Below are 19552 nucleotides of genomic sequence, written 5' to 3' on the forward strand. Positions count from 1 at the left end.
CCATGACCTCCTCCTGGTCGGTAATGATGTGGCCCTCCGCTGTCCTAAGACTCCGGATCTGATCACCTGCCGCTCTCTGGCCATGCGTCCTGAAGAACTCTCTGCTCATCCGGTCACCCTTCCTAGCCCAGTAGGAGAGGGAGGCGTGATAAGAAAACTCCGAGCGACGCTAGAGAGTCTCCTCAAGAAGGGCTCTAGCTTGAAGGGCCCGGATTTGAAGCTCCTCCGAATCCGGAGCTGCGTGCTGGAGCCGTTGAATGGAGGCGAGGTCCCTACGAAGAGCTCTCTCTCTGCTCCACCACTCCTGACGAACCTGACGGGCTGCTAACTGGCAAATCTGGCTGGACTCCTGCAGAGCCTGCGCCACCGACTCTGCCAAATCCACGCACTCGCCCCAATCTCTGTCCCAAAGGCTACCAATACTACTGCGCACCTCCTCCCTAGAGAAGATGGAATCAAGAATCCTGCACGAACGGGGGGGAAGGGAATGAGCTGCCGAGTCTAGTGTCAAGAGCACTGGCGCGTGGTCGGAGAGCGTCGTCCCTGGCACTACACCCACCTGACCACCTCTGCTGATGGCCCAATCACTGACATAAAATTTGTCTAATCTCTCCAGGAGTCTGTCCCCTTCCTTGCGGAAACCCCACGAGAAGTCCAAGCTCCCTTGCCATCGGCAGAAGGACGGGTCTCTCCAGCTGTCCCTCCCTCCTGCCGCAAAGAGAAATGAGTCCCAAGCGGACTGCTCTGCATGAGCTATACCTCTAAACTCTGGTCCTCTGCCCTGCTGGTCCTCCAAGGTCTCAAGATTGTTGAAGTCACCTCCAACAATCCACGAATCCATGTCTGGGAGAAGCTCTGTAAGTGTCCTCCAGAAGGTGGCTCTGCGTCGGAGGTCTGTGGGTGCATAAATGTTGAGGACTCCTATTTTGGAGCCCTCCAACTCTAGGCCAACCCACAGCGCACGGCCTGGGATCAACGTACCATGGTCAAAAACTCCCTGGGCAATCGACTCGCAGACGGACGTGTAGACACCGCCACTCCTCCCCTGTTCACCGATCGAGGGCTCCCAATAAGTGTGAGCGCCCAGGGAGGATCTTCCCGCAACTACGGGTATGAGCCACTGAAAGCTTATGCTCCTGAAGCAGGAGCATATCCAAGCGACCAATCACTGCTGGTTGAAGTTCCTGTCTCAAGATAAGCTTCCTAGGACCACGGGTGCCAGAAGAATGAAACCCGTTCACATTCCAGGAAACAAAGTGTAAGCTCATGGTGAGGACTGGTAGGCTGTGAACAACTGTCTGCTCGCGGCCGAGGTCGATGAAGAGGCTGGTAGTTCGGAGTGAAGGCGCAGACGCTTCTGTGAGGGTTTTGAGGGGGAGGCGGGGTCATCCTGCCCGTTCTTCAAAACTTTTAGCAAAGGCGTGAGGCCTTTGGTGCCATGGACAAACGCTTTCTCGAGCCAGCTCGAGATCTCTGAGGTTGTCATCCCGTAGAAGGCGCGAAGTTTCTGTGCTGTCCAGACTGGGGGAGGGGCCAAGGCAAAGGGGGCCTAAGGATCACAATCAATCTGAAACGCTTGGCGGCGCATCGCCACCGCATGTGCACGTCACCCTCGGACCACTGGGTCTCGAGGAGCTGTCCACCCGTCGGGCCTATCTAGGAGCAAATCTGAGCGTGTGTCTGCTCTCTGAGAGCCTCCCAGACCGAGTCGTCTGTCCAATTCTCGGTGCCGTTGCTGAGAAAAGTGAAGGCAAAGCTGGGTCCATCCCTCGGGGCCAAGGCTGTGATCTTCCCATCCGCCCCTTTGCGGAGCAGGAAGATACTGATGTCGAGGTAAGCTGGGAAGGTCCCGAGGTCGGCCACATCCAAGTAATCCCAGGGACCGGACTTGTAGAAGTCGCGAGGGAGCTCTTTCTCCTGGAGCTGAGGCCCGCCAGAATCTACAACTGAGGGGGCCGGGCTAGTAGACAAGGAAGATTGCTCCTGGGGTGGTGCAGTCTCGGGGTGCCCTGCCTGGGGTGAGGAAGGGGGAGGAGGCTGCGGGGTAGGAGACACTGACTCCACTGAAGCGACTAGCAGGGGGGCTGAAGGTGGGAGAGTAGGGGCTGCATGCGGCTGAGATACCACTAGTGAAACAGACACTGCGGGAGAGCTGAGAGGGGCGGGGGGGGGCTGGGGCTGGGGCTGGGGCTGAAGAGGAGGAGGCGGGGGTTGAGGCTGAGGGACGGAAGAAGGGGATTGCGGCTGGGGTAGGGGCTGGGGCTGGGGCTGGGTGGGGGGGAGCTGGACACCGGAAGAGAGGGGGACGTGAAGCTATGGGGGGCGGGTAACAGACGAAGAAGAAGCTCTCCCAAGACCTTGGGGCGGCTGCCTGTCAGGTTTCTGAGGCACTGCTGCAGGCTGGGTAACCTCTGCCTCCTTGCCTTTGTCAGAAGTCTTCTTATTCTTTCCTCTTTTCCTTCTGACCTCGGTCCAGCCACCAACCACCTCTGGATTGGACTCCGGCTACCACTGCTCTGCCTGGCGTGGCTGCCTGGAGGGAGGGGGAGGGGGCTGCGGGGGGGGACGGGGGGGGCTGAGAGGAGCTGGAGAAGCGCGGGCAAGTAGCAGCCAGGTGCCCAAAGCCATGACTACGCAGGCACTGGCCTAGCTGTCCAGTGACCACCATGCTCTTAGTAATGCTGCCAGCATCTGTCACAACCTCGATCTCTGCAGGGAGGGACACAAGATTTGCCACAGCCACACGGACTCTGGGAGCTCTTGCCGCAGCAACCGCATCGACAAAAGTGTCGTGCATCACCCAGCCAAAGTGGGAACCCAGGTCCCTGACTATTGGCCGCAACTCAGCAGCAAGGCCAGGAAATACTAGCGTCACTAGGTGGCAAGGTATGCGGAAACGAGCATCAAAGTCCGCTGCGCTGAATCCTCGGTACCAAGGGGCTATCATGATGATCTTTCCATCCACAGATGTGGGGGAACCAGCAATCAGGTTGCTCGCAGCTTTCGCAGTGGAGAGTTTAAGCCAGAAGATGCCCCTTCCCATAAGGGCCACCTCCTCGATGTGGCTATCCTCTAGCATGAGGGTAGATTGTAGCCAATCCCTGATGGCTGGCCTGGAAGGAGAGTGTCCAATGACTCTGCCATAAACTGAAGTGTGGGCAAAGTCATTGGCAGCCTGTTTTACCAGGGAAGACTGTTGCTCTGTCAGAATCACGCGGTAGGCTTCTGGAGAGGGGGGGTCCGGCTGGGCCTCCGGTTCCGGGCAGGGAGCCGCCATACCGCCAAGACAAACTGCGAGAACTCCAATGAGGAAGAGTTTGCCACCAAAAAGGAGAGCTAGACGAGGGGTGGAGCCTGGGGCAGTGGCGAGGCGAGGCGGGGCGGAAGAGGCTATGGCGAGGCGGGGCGGAAGAGGGCGAGGCGAGGCGAGGGGTGGAGTAGAGGCGATGGCGAGGCAAGGCAACGGGCGGAGGCAATGGCAACGGCGAGGCAAGGCGACGGGCGAGGCGAGGCAGAGGCGAAGGCGATAACGATGTCGAAGGCGATAGCGATGGCGATGGCGATGGCGGAGGCGGAGGCGATGGCGATGGCGAAGGCTAGGCGATGGCGAAGGTGATGGCGATGGCGATGGCGATAGCGATGGCGAAGGCGATGGCAAAGGCTAGGCGAGGCGACGGGCGTAGTAGGGAGAAAGGGAGGTAGATGCGATGGCGAGGGGAGGAGGGCTCGCAGGAGCTTTTCTGCCAACAACTCCTATCGTTGCTTCAGATTATAAATCGAACACTACATGTTCTCAGCTGCTGATCAACAAGCCACTGCATGCTATTTGGGCTCTGCAATCACCCACCCCATCTTTGCGGCATCTTGATGCCACACTACTTATGTGTAATCCCACGGAGAGGAGCCGAGGATGTCAGTGATAGATCTCAGATAGTGCCAGAGACACTGAGACTCATCAGGAACCGTAGTGAGGCCCATGCAGAGCTTAGACTGTGGATGGTTGACACATGACATTATAGGACACGAGGAGGGCCTTCAGAGCTCCCTCCAATTCTTGTTCATCTGTTTCTAGTTCATTTCATTCACCATCAATGGGGGCTGTATCTCTATGATTGGACTCAGTTCTCTTTGGTCTCATAGACTTTTTTGGCCTTCAACAGACATTAATAAATTGGTCTTTCTGTCTTTGAAGATAATTGTTCTTGCTATATCTCCTTTAAATAATGTGGCTTTACTGTGCAGCCTTATGTTGACTGGTTCAACTGGGAGGATAAGGGGCACCCTTTATCAAGTGCTCCAGAGCCTAAAAGGCGTTTCATTCCTTCAAAGTGGGAAGCGAAGAAGGTAGTTTGTTAAGATTTTTGGTGTTTTCTGACAGACATTAGTAGATGATTTGTATTACTTTGGGCTAATTGGATGATTATATGTATGCAGGTAGTAAAATTAGTACGGGCAATAAGGAAAGGTTGGATTAAGCTTGACAAACCTAAGGAAAAGCCAAAGTACTATCTTATGTGGGGAGATGATTTGAGAACAGTAGAAAAAACTGCTAATGGCCTTGCATACATTCCTGCACCAAAACCAAAGCTGCCAGGTTGATGTTTTTTCCTGGATATGTTATTCACCTGCAAATTGCTGTACAGAGATTAGAATGTGACGAATATATTCATGTCAGGGCATGAGGAATCGTACAATCCTCCAACAGAATATATCCCTACTGAAGAAGAAATAAATTCTTATGCACTCATGTATGAAGAAGATCGGCCGAAGTTCATTCCAAAAGGGTATGATGCCTTTGCTGAACGTTTTTGCATCCAAACTATGCTTTGTGAAGAGATTTACCCCACTTGACCATCAAACAAAATATATTGTTTGTTATTCCCATTTCTTTTTGTGCAGATTTGAATCTTTGCGACAGGTGCCCTCATATTCTGAATTTGTAAAGGAATGTTTTGAACGCTGTTTAGATCTTTACTTATGTCCGCGTACTCGAAAGAAGAGGGTGAGTATTCTACTGTGAGAGATGCTAGTTTAAGTTTTCATATATCCCCTCCTCCAACAACACCTTCACACTCTCTCTCTCTCTCTCTCTCAATTTGGTTTAGATTTTTTTTTCTATTAATGGTCAAGCATAATGTTGTGATTGAATTTATGCATATCGTGCAGATCAATATCGATCCTGAATCACTGATTCCAAAGCTTCCCAAGGCTAAGGATCTACAACCCTTCCCAGCTCATTGTTATCTTGAGTATCATGGTCATACTGGTCCTGTCCTTACCATTTCTATTGAACCTGCTGGCATGTGGTTGGCTTCAGGTAACCTTTATTGGTCATCCTGACATGTAATGCTCTCTGCCTGTTCCTTCGATACATTTCTTCATGATGCATATCGATTTTGTGAACCCTATGTATATATGAAGCTGTGAAATAAAATATCTGCAGCTGGAGTTGTGCATGAAATCTGACTGAAAAACTGTTATTGAGCAAATCATACAACTATCCCTAATCTTGAAATGCTATTGAGGAATCCGTGAGCTTCCCTTTCAAAAGCTCAATCTCTTAACTTATTTTAGACTGCCGAATCACACTAGCATCCCATTACAGCTATGCAGATTCTAGGGATCAAACTTTTGGGTTATTGGACCTTCAATGTGGGAGCAGTAGGCTTTTTCACCTTAGTTTTTTCTTTCTCCAATGGAGTTCACATCTCCTATCTTTGGTTTATACCAGGCACAGTTTTACCTTTCGCAACCTTAGTGGGATCATTTCCTCTGCTACTAGATTGGGTCGGACATTCCACCGCCGATCCTCCTCTTTCGATGAAGGTTGTGAGCTGAAACGTTCAGGGTAATGGGTTTGGGTGGGATCTCCACCCGCCCCAAGGTGCAAGTTGTCAGGGACTAGCTTCACTCTTCGGTCACTCACGGGCTGATCAACATCCTCCTTCTCCAAGAGCACATGTTCATTGATAGGCATTGTGCCAGGGCATATAAGTTCTAATTTAGGTATACTTTTTGGTCTGGTGCTCTTGGATCACGACGTGGAGTTCGCATCTCAGTTTCAGCCCCCTTACTCCTTGCCGTTATCGCAACACAGTGTTTTTGACACTAGCCAGGGACAAGTGGATCATACTTCTTATCGGGAGCTCTGAGATCAGTGTGCTCAACCTCTATCCAGCCAATATCAGAAGGGATTGGGCTCGCTTTTGGACGGAGATCTCCACGTTGAGAGAGCAACATGGAAGGAGTTCATTCTCAGGAATAGAGGCAGAGATGATTGATTTGAGGATGAGTTCTAGATTAGCAAGGCCAGGCTTCGGTACTCTTGATTGAAGTCAAGGGGACGATTCATGCCAGGATTTACTACTTTTACATCGATGACTGAGCACTAGACAAAGGAGGCTGCAATTTCATCTCAGCAGGCATCACTACATCCAACCACCTGGACAACATCTTCTGTTAGAGTCAGGATACCGGATTCTATGTACTTGGATAAGGAGCTTTCAGAGTAGATTGTGGATGTTTGGAGCAGACAGGACTTCTTTGCTAAAAATGGCTCTCTAGGCTTCACTAAAGCTCTTCATCTCACTAGTGACCTCTACCATCGGGTAGTGTCAAAGAGGAGACATGCAGCCCAGAGGGCAGTGACACACAGACTGTCTGCTCTTTAGAGAGAGGAGGAGAAGCACTCTGTAGACCTCTAGATAGGTGAGAGGCTTACGGTCACACACTAGGAGCATGAACATCGCCTTGACCAGAGAGCAGAGTATCAGTACCATGCGTGGGAGGCCATTTGGACTTAGATTGGCAAAAGATCAACAAGCACTTCTTTTCCATCATGGGCTAGAGACATGGTAGAGAGGGCGCTTCAGGAAATATATGGATCCTTCAGCTAGATCCCCTAGTAGTCAGGGCAATATATATTCCTCTCTCTACTCAGCAAAACCTAGTAGTTAGGCAGATTGCTACATATTTCTTCTCCTCTCTATTCGGTTGAGGCCTCCACCCCAACTAGATGTAGAGCCCAGCATAGAGTTTGGGAGTACATGCCTAGTTTGGACACAATATATATGAGGGCCTAATTGGAGGCTTGTTGCACAACACAAGAGCTTCAGATGACACTTAATGCATTGCCATGGGGCAAGTATCTAGGTGATGATGGCAGCACGCCTTCCTTCTTCATCCCCCTCTAGAAGACTATTGGGGACACCATCACTTCTCTTTCAAGAGATTTGGGACAGTATTACTTACTATGTCTCTCCCTATCTCTCACAGGGACTCATTAATCTCCTCTCCAAAGGGGGGATAGGGCTGTCGTTTCTCACTGGAGGCACATCATCATCCTTTGAATTGCCTTCAAAATCCTGGCTAAGATAGTAAGCTTTAAACTCTAGCACGCCTAACTATACTTATACATGACACTCAGACTGGCTCCAGACAAGGCAAGAGCATCTTCTATAAGGTTTCTCTTTTTGGCAAGCAGTTGAATGGGCCAAGGAAAGCCACCAGCCCTTGGTGATTCTTTTGCTAGACCTTGAGAAGGAGAAGGCGTATGATAGAGGATGAATTGCTTGACAACAAGCTTGCGGACAGCACAATGTGTTAGAGGCCACTCTTAGGAACCTTCATTGTTCTAGAGAAGCCTTGGAGTTTTGTCTTGCAATAGGGACACTCATCAATTGGCACAAATTCATTGGATTTTGGGTTTTGTGATGCAGATACAGAGATGGAAAGTTCAGCTTGGCTTAAGATGTGGATAGAGAGGGGCACTACTACCAAATACGTGGGATTGTCAAGTAGGCATGGATATCATTTCCACGCAATAGTTTACTCCAATCTAGGAGGAAGCTACTTACTTGAGCTCCATTACCTTGGGCTTAGCCCGTGTGGTGAATCATGTAATATTACCTCTGCTCATGCGGGTGCTTTTCACTTTCTTGCATTGTCCTTTGGTTTAGATGTGATGGCACAGAGCCCACAAGGGCTAGAGTCGCCGAGAGCAGTATTATCTTGCTCTTGGATAAGAGTGGTCTCAATATCATCATTCTTGACATGTAGGGTAGAGCCTTATTAGCCAAGCTGGTTGCTAGATGGAAGGCTTCTTCAACGTATTGAGTGTTACAAGGATTTTTCATGCAGCAAATTCAGAGGTGCACTCCCTACAAGGGTGGTGATTGGATGTCGAATATGAGATGGATCTTCATGGATGCAATTAGACTTACATCATCCTCACTCCTAGCAACGATCATTAGAGCAGGACAACATATGAGAGCAGCCCTCGCACATTTTCCTCCTCAAACTTAAGGTGAGAGGGATAGACAACCTAGTATGCAAAACAAGCTCTTTATTGATTACTTAGGACATCCATTGGGCTACTTGGGATGTATGCATGGTCAAGATGGGAGAGGGGACCATCCTTCACTGTGGGTGCCTGAAGAGTCTTTAAAGAGCTTCCCTCGACCGATCATCACACCATCTCATAAGACCTACAATGCACTCATAGACACATAATAGATTGACATCCCTTGACTAGCTGCAGGGAGTGGAGTAGACTAGATGTAGGGGTTCTTATGGCTCTTCCAAATGGTGTGCTCCAATTGAAAGCTTGGATGCAGGCTTTGGAGTAGATTCTACATGCCGGGATGCTTTATTTTACATAAGCTTAGCCAAGTTAGGCGTTCTATAGATGACTTATTTGTACCAGATGTTCCTAACTTTCAAGACTTTATGTACAAAGACACTAGTGCTTTTGGAGAAAAAATCTATCCTCGTGATTCTTGTGAACTGAATTGCACTTCAAGAGGGGATTCTTGTGTTTTCTTAGATCTTAGATTTTCTCAATCTACCATAGGATTAGAGGTTGATATGTACGATAAACGTGAACAACCTGAATATAGTGGTTTACACATTATAAAAATGCCTCACATTGACTCAAACATTTCTGATTTGGCAAAATATGGAGTCATTTCTTCCCAATTCCATAGATTTTCCTGCCTTTGTACAACTAAGGAGTCTTTTATCACTCAATGTAGTAATTTGATCACTTTACTATTACACAAGAGGTATAATCCAAGGAAAATAATGAAAAAAGTACGCACAATCTTAGATATGAAGTCTTTTATCTATGGTGTATCGGCCTTAGGTATGTTCAGAATGATTGAACATAAGCTGAAAACAAAAGCAGGGAGCTGAATAGCCCGTTTTTCTTTTAGTTTCAAAGAGAGTTTGTTTGAGTATGCTTGTGCTTTCTAAGTTAGAAATGTATTTTTGTCTCTTTGTAGTAAACGATAGGTAAGTGTAAAGGGCCATTTAGCTTTTTATCTTTTAAATAAGAGTGAGAGTGAGAGTGAGAGTGAGAGTGAGAGAGAGAGAGAGAGAGAGAGAGAGAGAGCGAGCGTTATTTCAATTTTTTGGAAGATTTTGTTTCTTGACTTGCTTGTTTATTTTTGCTTAGTCTCCTACTTCCTTTCTTCTTTATTTCTTGTTTTCTTTCTCTTTTGTTTATTTGATGTATTTTAGTAAGCACTGGGTTTGCCCAAGAGACTCCGTGGGTCTTTAGAAACCTAGTATAGCTACTTATGCTTGGGCATTGATGATGACGTAAGTGTTGCTTTGCTTGCTAAGTATGTCTTCCTTTGTTTTTCATAAAAGTTTTTGTTTACCTCTTTTTTTCTTCTCTTTCATTTTCTCTTTTATTTCTGTGTAGATTTTTTATCCTTAGAACAACAAAAATCTAAATTTGTATGATTGGACTTATTCTAGTCTTACAAAGGTATATGCTTCATAGCCTTGGAGTTCGTTCAACATTGCATTTGGGGGGCAGAGGTGCAAAGGATGTGGGATGGCCACTTGGAGCAAAGTTCACACATAGCAGTGGCTAGGAGAGCGTCTTTCATGAGAGAGTGGTACCATGGTATATTTTTCAACGTAGGGCCTTGAGGGCACTTCCACTCTCTGGATTTTACGGCAGACTCACTTCTTCTCTACTTGATTTATTTGAGGTTTTCACAATTTACCATGATTAATAGTAGTTCACTTTTTGTGCCCTCCTCCCCCCACAATTTATTATTTTAAATTTAATATATATATATATATATATATATAAAAGTAGGGTAGGTATCTATATGATGCTTTTTCTGAGCCAAAACAAAAGACAAAAAGTACAAAGGAAACTTTGGTGATGTGTGTAGCATGTAACTCCTATAGGCAGGATTGTTTGTTCATAGGTGACACAATGGAGATAGATGGCTAGAGTGGATCTATCTTAGATACATCTCCCTATGGCTGTCAAGGATCATAGTGTATAGCTGTCAGACGTGTGTGGCTCCTCTATGTCTTGGAGCATATACATGTCACATGATTTGCTTTTTGCTAGCACCTGTGAGCATCTGGCTGCTGGCATTCATTGATGTTGACCCACTTTGAGCAGACAACTTGTGAGGATGAAGGAGAAAATTTATACAATAGGATTTGCTTGATGGTCAAGCTCTATGCTGTCCCGGTCATCCTTGCCCTTAGCCTTGTGGTTGTCCTCATTGTTGTTGTTCTGATGAGAGAGAAGAAAAAAAGATGCTTTCTAGCAAGAAAAGAAAAATGACTTAAGAACTGCAAAGGGTGGAAGAGGAAAAGAAGTGGAGGTATACAAATGGATTTGAAGGACACACATCTAGGGGACATAGGTGTAGGATAGGAACAATCGCCAAGAAATGACGTAAGCCGTGAAAAGTCAGTTTGTGCTCCTGAGAATTGTATGGCTGATTGCGCCACAGCAGCACTTCCGTGAGGCAGTCAGAGGTAGGTAAAGGGAAACAATTTCGGAAGGTGGGTACTGGAAGCAGCTTGATAAAGAGATACAGTTTGAAGAGTGCTTTTGGGAATGTCTTAAGGTTATAATAACAGGTTTTCCAAAACAGGATTGTGCATGTTGGAGTAATTGAATGACAACATTTAGTTGGTTTTACGTTTTGAATATGTGGCACCTGGCCTGTAGCAAGTGTGGAAGGTTTGAGGGGCAGCTGCTTGGTGAGAGAAATAGATTAAAGAGCTCTTTGTGACGTTTTGAAGAATTTGTATTAGGTTTTCTCAAAAAAGAGTTTCCAGAAAAAGAGAACACATGTTTGAACAATTTAACAGAATCATGTTGTGATGTTTCTAGACCCCTGGAGTGCAAATTGTCTGGCTTGTGCTCTGAGAATGTTACAGTGTGGCTGTTTTTACTTTTACGAGGAATTTTCCTCTGTTTTGCTTTTCTAATGGACTCTAGAAGGTGATGAACGCTTAGCTCTGGTAAGCAAGTTCATTATTCTTTAAGAGTTGTATGATCCAAATGACTCCTGGTGGAATTCTACGGTTCCTTCCATGAAAAGTCGTTTGATGGTTCTTGGCATATTCTATCAGTTGTCTGTAACAAAAGAACTAGGCATTGCATGGATGCATTTGGTATCCCTTGGTGTTTGCAAAATGGCTGTTATAAGATTCTCTTGCAGATGATGAACACTTTGCTCTGATAAATCATTCATGATTTTTTAAAAGTAGTCTGATGCAAGGGCTATTGAAGCTAAGTGTAGCTGGACAGGTTTGGTATTTCAGCGTGTTCATTGAAGGTTGTGGCTAAATAGTCGTCGTATTTGTTTGCTCAGAGCTTTGAGGATTTTTTTGTTCCAGAAGGTCCCATGATATTTCTCTGTCGTCTTTGTGCAATGATGTTGTTACGAAGGTCTATATCTCATGCTTTATTTCTAGATCTAATTGGCCAATATTGGTCTGCCTCATTTGATATAAAATTTGATGTTCTGTATCTTTGCAATTGCATGCAGTGCATTGTTGGGGAAAAGGCTCACTAGGCTATGATGCCAATCCCGGTAGGATGCATACACAGTGAATTGCTGCAAATGGAAAGCTAATCACTGGCTACATTGGATGCAGCAACTAATTGCAAACGCCGCACAATGAACCTCATTCATAACAAATGGTAGCTGAGGAGGTGTGAGGGCTTCTTGGTGGCTTCTCATAGAGTCCAGGGCTTCAGCCCCATCCTATGTGTTACATTGACATAGTATGCCCAATCAAAATGCATCAACTCATGCCACAGGTGCAATACTTGCATCTGACCAAAATTACCCCAGGGGTACTTTAGTGAACTGACTCCATAATTCATCATTTTTACCAACAGTTAGATGTTTTGGTGTTTGTGGGTTCTTAATGTGCCTTGCAAAGTCATGGTGAAGGGTCTTTGCAAGAGCTCAGTTGTTTTAAAATTTGGCATCTATTGTTTGGTAAGATGGATTTGGTTTTGGGTATCGAGTTAAGTTGTGGCCTGCTGATAAATAGTTTGTGCCTATGTCATATGATCATTGGCGTGGCTGACCTGGTTACAGAGGTCTTCAAGATTCCAGCATTTCACAACCATTTTCATGATATATCCTATGATCCATGCTTTATTCTCAAACCATTCTAGACCATAAGGTCAGATTAATCTAAGATGTGACCTCATGTTCTTTCGCCTGCCTTATAGGTTGAGCAACTGGTGTAGCATTGAATCCCCCCCTCTTATGCCCTGCCAACTCTCTCTCTCTCTCTCTCTGTCTCATATATATTGTATCTCCCCCCTGTGCCCCATTTTTTGGTGCCCCCCCCTTCTTTTTTGTATCATCTGGAGGTTGACACATATTTTTTGTATCAGGACTAGACACACCGTCCTTCATAACCTCTTTTTTGTAGAAACGGTTGGCTGGCCTGTTTTGAGACCGCCACCGTTATGCTCATTGTATCAGTTATCTTTAGTCCCATAGACCTTCACGGTCTCCCGAAGACTTTAATAAACTTTCTTTCTTTCTTTCTCTCTCTCTTAGACACACACACACACACACACACACACACACACACACACATTTTTTTAGTGAAATCTTATATTTCTCTGTGGGAAACCTCATAAGAGGTGAAAACCCACCATGAAGTACAAAATTGAAAAGATTACAAGAAGGCCCATGGGAAAAGCCAGGAGGTTAACCAAGAACTAGAAAAGTTGAAAAGTCACTAGGGAATTTTCCAAAAAACATGAGGAGGAAAATATGAATTTACACGCATCCAGGTGGCGACATAAAGACAATATCCTCCAAAGTGATCCCTTGTTGTAACAAAAAAGCATTGAGTGAAGTAGTGGTGCCATCAATAAAATGCAATTTCTTTTGACCTTCGTGATTCTGTTTGACATATGCAGGAAGACGAAACCGTTGAATCACTGGGTCAAAAACCTGTTGCAACATAGGATGCATATCCTCAATTGTAAAAGTACTTTTTGGGGGTGGAGAAGCATCCTAAGTATCTTGCACTCTCAAATCCACCGTCTTTTCTACTGTATCATTATCAACTATATCGGAAGGAGAGAGATCCAACTGTGTGTCCTATTCTTTCAAATCCACCTGCAAGTCCTCATGACCATTAGGAACTATCTCCGAGGGAGATATATCCACATGTAGCTGCAATCAGGCTCCTGAAGATCAGAGATAACAACAATGGAAGAAGTGGAAGCATTGGAGGAAGAAGGATCATCAAGAGGAGCCAGTTGAGACTTCTGCAACTGAGAGTTTGGCGTGAGGGTATCCTGGCAAGAAAGAGTGTGGAAAGGATTTGACATTGTAATAGAAGCTTTCCCTTGAGTGTTCACCCGTCTCCATTCTTTTTTTTGCTTGGGTTGTTCCAACTTTTCGTAATGGAGAGAAATAGGAACGTGAGGGAGGGGCAAAGCAGCTTTTACATAGTTCGAATGACTTGCTGATGTAGAGCAATACCTTGAAAAATGACCAACCTGCTTGCATTTGTAACACGCATTCGGGAAGGATGCAAATTTTAAGAAAATGCGAAAAGGATGGGTGATACCAAAATCAAGATCTAAACATGAAGGTATGCCTGATCCATATCCCACAAGACACAGACTCGGATGTCTTTGCTCAAAACCAAAAAATCCTACTGGGGAAGATGCAACACTCTGCCCAAAAGAGCTGCAATAGAGGAGATATGCGGGAGCAAAGGTACGGGCAAGGCTTTGAGAGTGACCCAGACAGGACAAAAACGCATGAGTTTCTTGGTTGGGTCAAAAAGAGGATTCGAAGGCATAGCATATGCAGAGTAACCTGCGCCATGCACCCTTGCCTTACTGACCAATTGGTATACTGTTTCCACATCAATACATCTCGCATAATAAAAACCTTTTCCAAGAAAAACAAAAGAGGAAATTTTCTCCATGCCAATAGCTGCTGTTGACCAGGCACGTAAGGAAGCACTCTACCCATGAAATAGAGACAAACTCCGAGTTGTTGTGCATGACAGATACTATCAAGAAAAGAGTCTGGAGGGAGAGCCCGACACAGTAGCGAAAGCGAATCTTGAGCCTCCAAGACAGAATCCTCACATAATTGGCTTGGAAGATCCCTTTGCAGCGACGACGAAGGATAAAAAGAGAAGTCAGATTTAAGCGTTTTGTCAGGCTGAGGAGAGTTGAAGGGATCAAGGGCTTGCTTTTTCCTCGTAGAGGCAGCAGTGGAGGACTGAAAAGTAAAATGAGCGCCATCAGACTGAACACACACTCACACTCACACTACAGCACCGACTAAATAACTGTGCATTCTATGGTGAGATTTCTTCACGGTTGGGCTAGATAAGATGAAGCTTGATGTGCTTTGTTGGAGCTTGTCATACTTTTGGATGGTTGACTCATACTATCAAGAACCCATGTTGTCCAAGATCCACCTCAACCACAAGTCTCATATGTCGCGATGCGGGAGCTAGTATGGGTTGTTTTTTACCGAGCCAAGTGATCCAACCTATTACAATCATGAAATAATAGTCTTTGAATTTCTTGCTCAATATGAGTCAAAAGAGTGACCGAGTGTGGCCTCTGCACCTAAGCTGTGTGAATCATTTCCTACCTAGATGTTTCGAAAATGGCAATGGGGGGAACACTAGTAAATGGCAAGGGTAGGCTGAGTAGACTTTTAAGTAATGTAGGTACAAGTATGTTTAAGGAGAGAAGAGAAGAGTAGGTCAAATAGACTTCAATTGAGAGAGACAAGTAAGGGCAATGAAATAAAGCATTAAGGCATTACACATGCATTTTAAATCGGGACATTTAGAGTTCTCATCTTATTTGCAAGAGCTAACACACGTGACCTTGTCCATATGCAATACACCACTTATGATTGACTTGAGGTTGCAATACACGGTCATTGAAAGTGATCCTCTGGTAGCTATGCTTCTTCTCCTTAGTAAATGAGTGTCTATTCATGGACCACAAATTGCCATGGACAAATTGGCCATCACAATAAGAAAGGACATCTCTATGTTTTTAGAATGCCATTTTTTGGAAACATGTGGAAATGTGTGCATGATCTTTGGTGCCGTACTCCTAATTGCCTTTGATGTAGTTGAGCACCTGTATGACTTGCTCACTAGTGCTTTTTCCTTAGCCGAGTGGAGAACTGTTTGACTACCCACCTTCAAAGTTGTCAAGCCTGTGATACTCGGTTATATCCACTAGGGTAGACCTGTCTCAGCTTCCCACCCTTCAAATCTAAAAGTGGATAGCTAGATTAGGTGGTTGATTGATTCTATGTGATATCCACTAGTGGGGACCTGTCTTCCACTGATAATTTTAATTGTTGTGGTAGCTGGTTTGTACTTCTCCTCTCCATCTTGAAGGATTATTAATAGAATTTCTAAGGGTAGAGTTTCAACCAGGCGCTTGGATCATCCTCAAGAAAGGATGACTCAAAGATGGATAACTTGCAAAACAAGCATTAGATCAACATGAACCACATAGGAGAGAGCTCACCCAATCACCTCTAAAATTAGGCTCAGATATTGAGCACCCCAAACTTGGTGTCTAGACATCTTGAGTAGCTGTAAAAAGTACATGTGGCCCATATCATAGGTCTCACTCATGAGGGTGAGTCTTGCTCATGGGGCCAATTTGCCATAAGGCGGTGTATCTAAAAGACATTGCTTTAGGGGAGTCCATCCCCGTGTAATGACCAATATGAAGCCCTTGTTTTGTATTTATAAGCCCAAGGCCTAGAACATTGTCCTAAGGGTCACCCTTAAGACATTCTAGAGCTTGTGTCATTCTCAGCTCTCCTAGCTATTCCAATCGCTTGTAATGTGTTCACCAAAATAGCTATCTCATTGTGCCTAGACCATGCAATCCTTGCTCAATCTTGACCTCAAATATATGCCTACCTTGAGGTAGCCCCTAGCTACGACCTTTTGGGATGTATTCTGAATCCCTTAAATGGAAAAGTTGCCATAGATGAATTTTTGGAATTGCTGCTATAGGGATTCAATAACTCACATGTATTGCCATGGTCATTCCACTATTGAGCTTGAGATTAGGAAAGTAGGCGTTACTTAAATCTCATTCGATATTTGTTTGAATTCCCTTTGGCTATAAAGGAATTGTATTGTCTAGGACTTTGAACTTATTAGAATTGTATCCAACTAAATTGAAATACAAGATAGTCAAATCCTATGAGCAAGCAAAAGTCAGGAACCAAGTTGTCCATATTTTTCCAAGTCCCATTTTTAGTCTAATGAGATGAAAGTCAAGGAAATATAAGTTATGTAGAGATGATCTTATAAGTCATCTAGAGATGATCTTATCTAACGTGTGATCCTACAAGGTCCACAGGTCTCTAGGATCAGCTATAGAAAGCATATCACATTTGTGACAGTTCAAGAACCATTCAGATTTTTATAATATTAGATTCTCTAGTTTTATTTCCAAAACTCGGAATACATACTCTATTACCTCTATTACCTTGCAGTTTTTCACTTCCAATGCTAGTTGCAATCCATGCTAAGCTCGCTTCACCTTTGATATCTGAGATGTTTATAATGCAGGCCTTGAAAAATATGGTTCTAAGATTACTCATCAACCATAAGTTCCTTCAAGGAAACATTGGTTCATATGGGGGCTGATTTATTTATTCTGAGCATCAAAGGTTGAGGGGCAGCATCATGTTACTGGCTGTAATCACTCTTCCCAAAATAAAGGAGCCTTGTTTCCAAAGTCTAGTTTTCTAGCCTTAGATCATATATCAAGAATTTGAGACAGTACCTAGGGTACAATGTTCTCCTCTGTCTTCATCACCATACTATTACAGGTTGTAGGTGAAGGCTCTATCCTCATCGGCATATTATAACAGGTGGTACACGAGGGCTCTTTGAATAGGGTTATGTTTGCAAGCAATGAGCATGCGAAAGTGCTTAAGTCAACAAAGTAATCGCCTGAGTTCAGCACACAACTATAACAGGTTGTAGGCAAAGGCTCTTGGAATAGGGCTATGCTTGCACGCTTGCCAAATCGATTAAGTCAACTATTAATTGCCTGTGTTCAGTGCATAAATGATGTTCTTGACAATGGCACATTTTCCAATTGAACAATCACTCTCCAAAATCAGAGGGGTTCAAACCCAATTCCAAAGCTTAATTGTATGGGTTTTTGAATAAACCCTTATAATGACACTGAGATCGAGATTCAGGCTTTTTAAAAAGTGGGATGTTCTGTAGATCCTTGTCATGCTAGGATAATAATGACTAGCAACTCCCCATGTCCTACTGCGAAGACAGCAAAAAATCTTGATTGCAGGCTGAGTATTGCGACAATCAAGACGGGATATTGTCTAGACGTTTGAAAAGGATCTCAGACCTTTTAAAATGGTGAGATTACATCTCAGGATGCTCCCTTAGGTTTTATTCTCTCTTGAATTGGTGAAGGGACAATGGAGATGCCATATTATGTTCAAGAACAAACCGTCATCTCCCTTTTCAGGTGTAATTTGAAGCTAGCAGTGGAATCATTAGTTTGCATCCTCTTATATTGGCTTATTTGAGGGCTGCTAGCTGCCCTATCACTTGGTAGTATGGACTGTAGTCTTGGTCCAAGGGTAAGAGGGGTATTGATTCGCAAACTTCATTGCTTGTGGGAAGTATTGACTATCCCATTGCAGCATAAAAGCCCCGCTCCCCTTACCAGTCGACCCACTTCGCGCCTTTCCTCTAAAAGGGAGAAAAGAGATGCCATTCTTCTTTGAAAGCTCACAGGCATTGAGCATTTCTATTATTTTAAAATCACAGCATGATGGCTGTACTCGCATCCATCGAAAGCTTATTAGCGAATTCACAGAATAATTTGTAGTAGGAAAATAAGCAATTGAATTTGGAACCATATCATCTGGTGGAGATGGCCCGAAAGGTGAATTTTCTATTCTTATTGGATAATGTTTCAAGATCCGCAGATTACAAAAGCCTCCCCCCCACTTTGATAGATTGGATATCCTGCCTCTACCTCTGTGCATGTGTTGCGCATACGCGTTTATTTGATTGTTGTTGGATTCTTTACACAAATGGTTGCCTTAAAAAGTGGAGATTCCACGGGTGTTCATGATGGAGTTGAGAATTTGTAACCTCGTGGTGACCTTCAAGAGGTCAATGACTATGCATTTCCCTTTGATTTTATTCCCACGAGTTAGGCATGTTCCTATATTCACTAGAAAAAGAACTGCTTTTCTCTGAGCTAATCTATGTTAAAAGACTATTTTATGTTCCTTCATGTTTATTGCTGACAAATTTAGGTCTATTGTGACTCGTTGCAGTAGCATGTCCATGTCAGATCCAGGCATAGTCTATATTGCTGATGTTGACTTCATGTGGGAAAAAGTCTTAATGCCAATTTTGCAATGGATCATCTTTTCATGTATCACACTAGAAATTTTGATCTCAGTCACAAGAAATGAGACTGAAGTATGACAGTGTTGCACTGGTATTTTGAATGCATATTTTCCACTCTCTTAGGAGGTTAAATCAAGGGTCTGAATGGTTTTTTCATTGACAACAATTTCTTGGGATTATAATTTGTTAGTAACATGTAAAAAATCTGTTGTGTTATTTGAACTTTATTTTTCGTGTGTCTTATATATGAGTACATTGTGTGATTTGGATAACACAGGTTCCAGTGATGGAACTGTAAGGCTCTGGGAGGTGCAGACTGGACGTTGTTCCAGGGTATGGAATATGGGTGGACCTGTAAGACATATATCTTGGAATCCGCAATTGGAATTGTGCATTCTAGCGGTTGCAGTGTAAGTATTTGAGATGCTTTTGATTCCAGAGGCGCACATTGTGATGTTGAGATGCTTTTGATTCCAGAGGCACACTGCTAAAGTTGGATCAAGTGTTCTTGAATTTATGTTATGGCCGTCAGGGACAAAGAAGTGGTGCTGCTTGATACAGAAGTAGGTGGCCCATCAGAGGACATTACACGACTTTTGACCATAAATACGCAGCTCGCAGCTGCAGATGCTCCTGGTACGTCCTACTTTGATTGTATCTTTATGTGAGCATTGGGTCGGTTATGGATTCATAGTCAGTAGTTATTCTTCAGGAGATGGACTGGTAACTTGGATTCAGCATGAAACTTTGCAAGCTTTGCAAGTGAAGCATAACCAGGTAAGTCACATTTTTAATCATCTTCCTGGCTTGTATGGAGAACATTAATGCT

The 19552-nt window shown here is 44.6% G+C and overlaps 1 protein-coding gene across 3 annotated transcripts in view; it reads left to right on the forward strand.

The window, feature by feature from the left end:
* Positions 1-19552, forward strand: part of LOC147886898 (Transducin/WD40 repeat-like superfamily protein) — a 45333-nt gene that overhangs the window by 12417 nt on the left and 13364 nt on the right. For 2 of the 3 annotated variants that reach the window (XR_015543218.1, XM_087394540.1), the window contains exons 4-12: positions 4243-4344; positions 4435-4594; positions 4676-4784; positions 4900-5002; positions 5167-5317; positions 9773-9913; positions 19001-19133; positions 19256-19359; positions 19436-19500. Coding sequence is in view for 2 of the 3 variants with exons in the window: in XM_087394540.1 (XP_087250666.1) it covers positions 4243-4344; positions 4435-4594; positions 4676-4784; positions 4900-5002; positions 5167-5317; positions 9773-9913; positions 19001-19133; positions 19256-19359; positions 19436-19500 (1068 nt within the window). In the remaining variant the exon portion in view is untranslated. The remainder of the gene's footprint in view (positions 1-4242; positions 4345-4434; positions 4595-4675; positions 4785-4899; positions 5003-5166; positions 5318-9772; positions 9914-19000; positions 19134-19255; positions 19360-19435; positions 19501-19552) is intronic. The other variant, XM_087394541.1, reaches the window with a different exon arrangement.

Source organism: Dipteris shenzhenensis, chromosome 23 (assembly GCF_047967505.1).
Source record: "Dipteris shenzhenensis isolate YYH24624 ecotype China chromosome 23, Dip_SZ_1.0, whole genome shotgun sequence".
NCBI classification, from domain to species: domain Eukaryota; kingdom Viridiplantae; phylum Streptophyta; class Polypodiopsida; order Gleicheniales; family Dipteridaceae; genus Dipteris; species Dipteris shenzhenensis.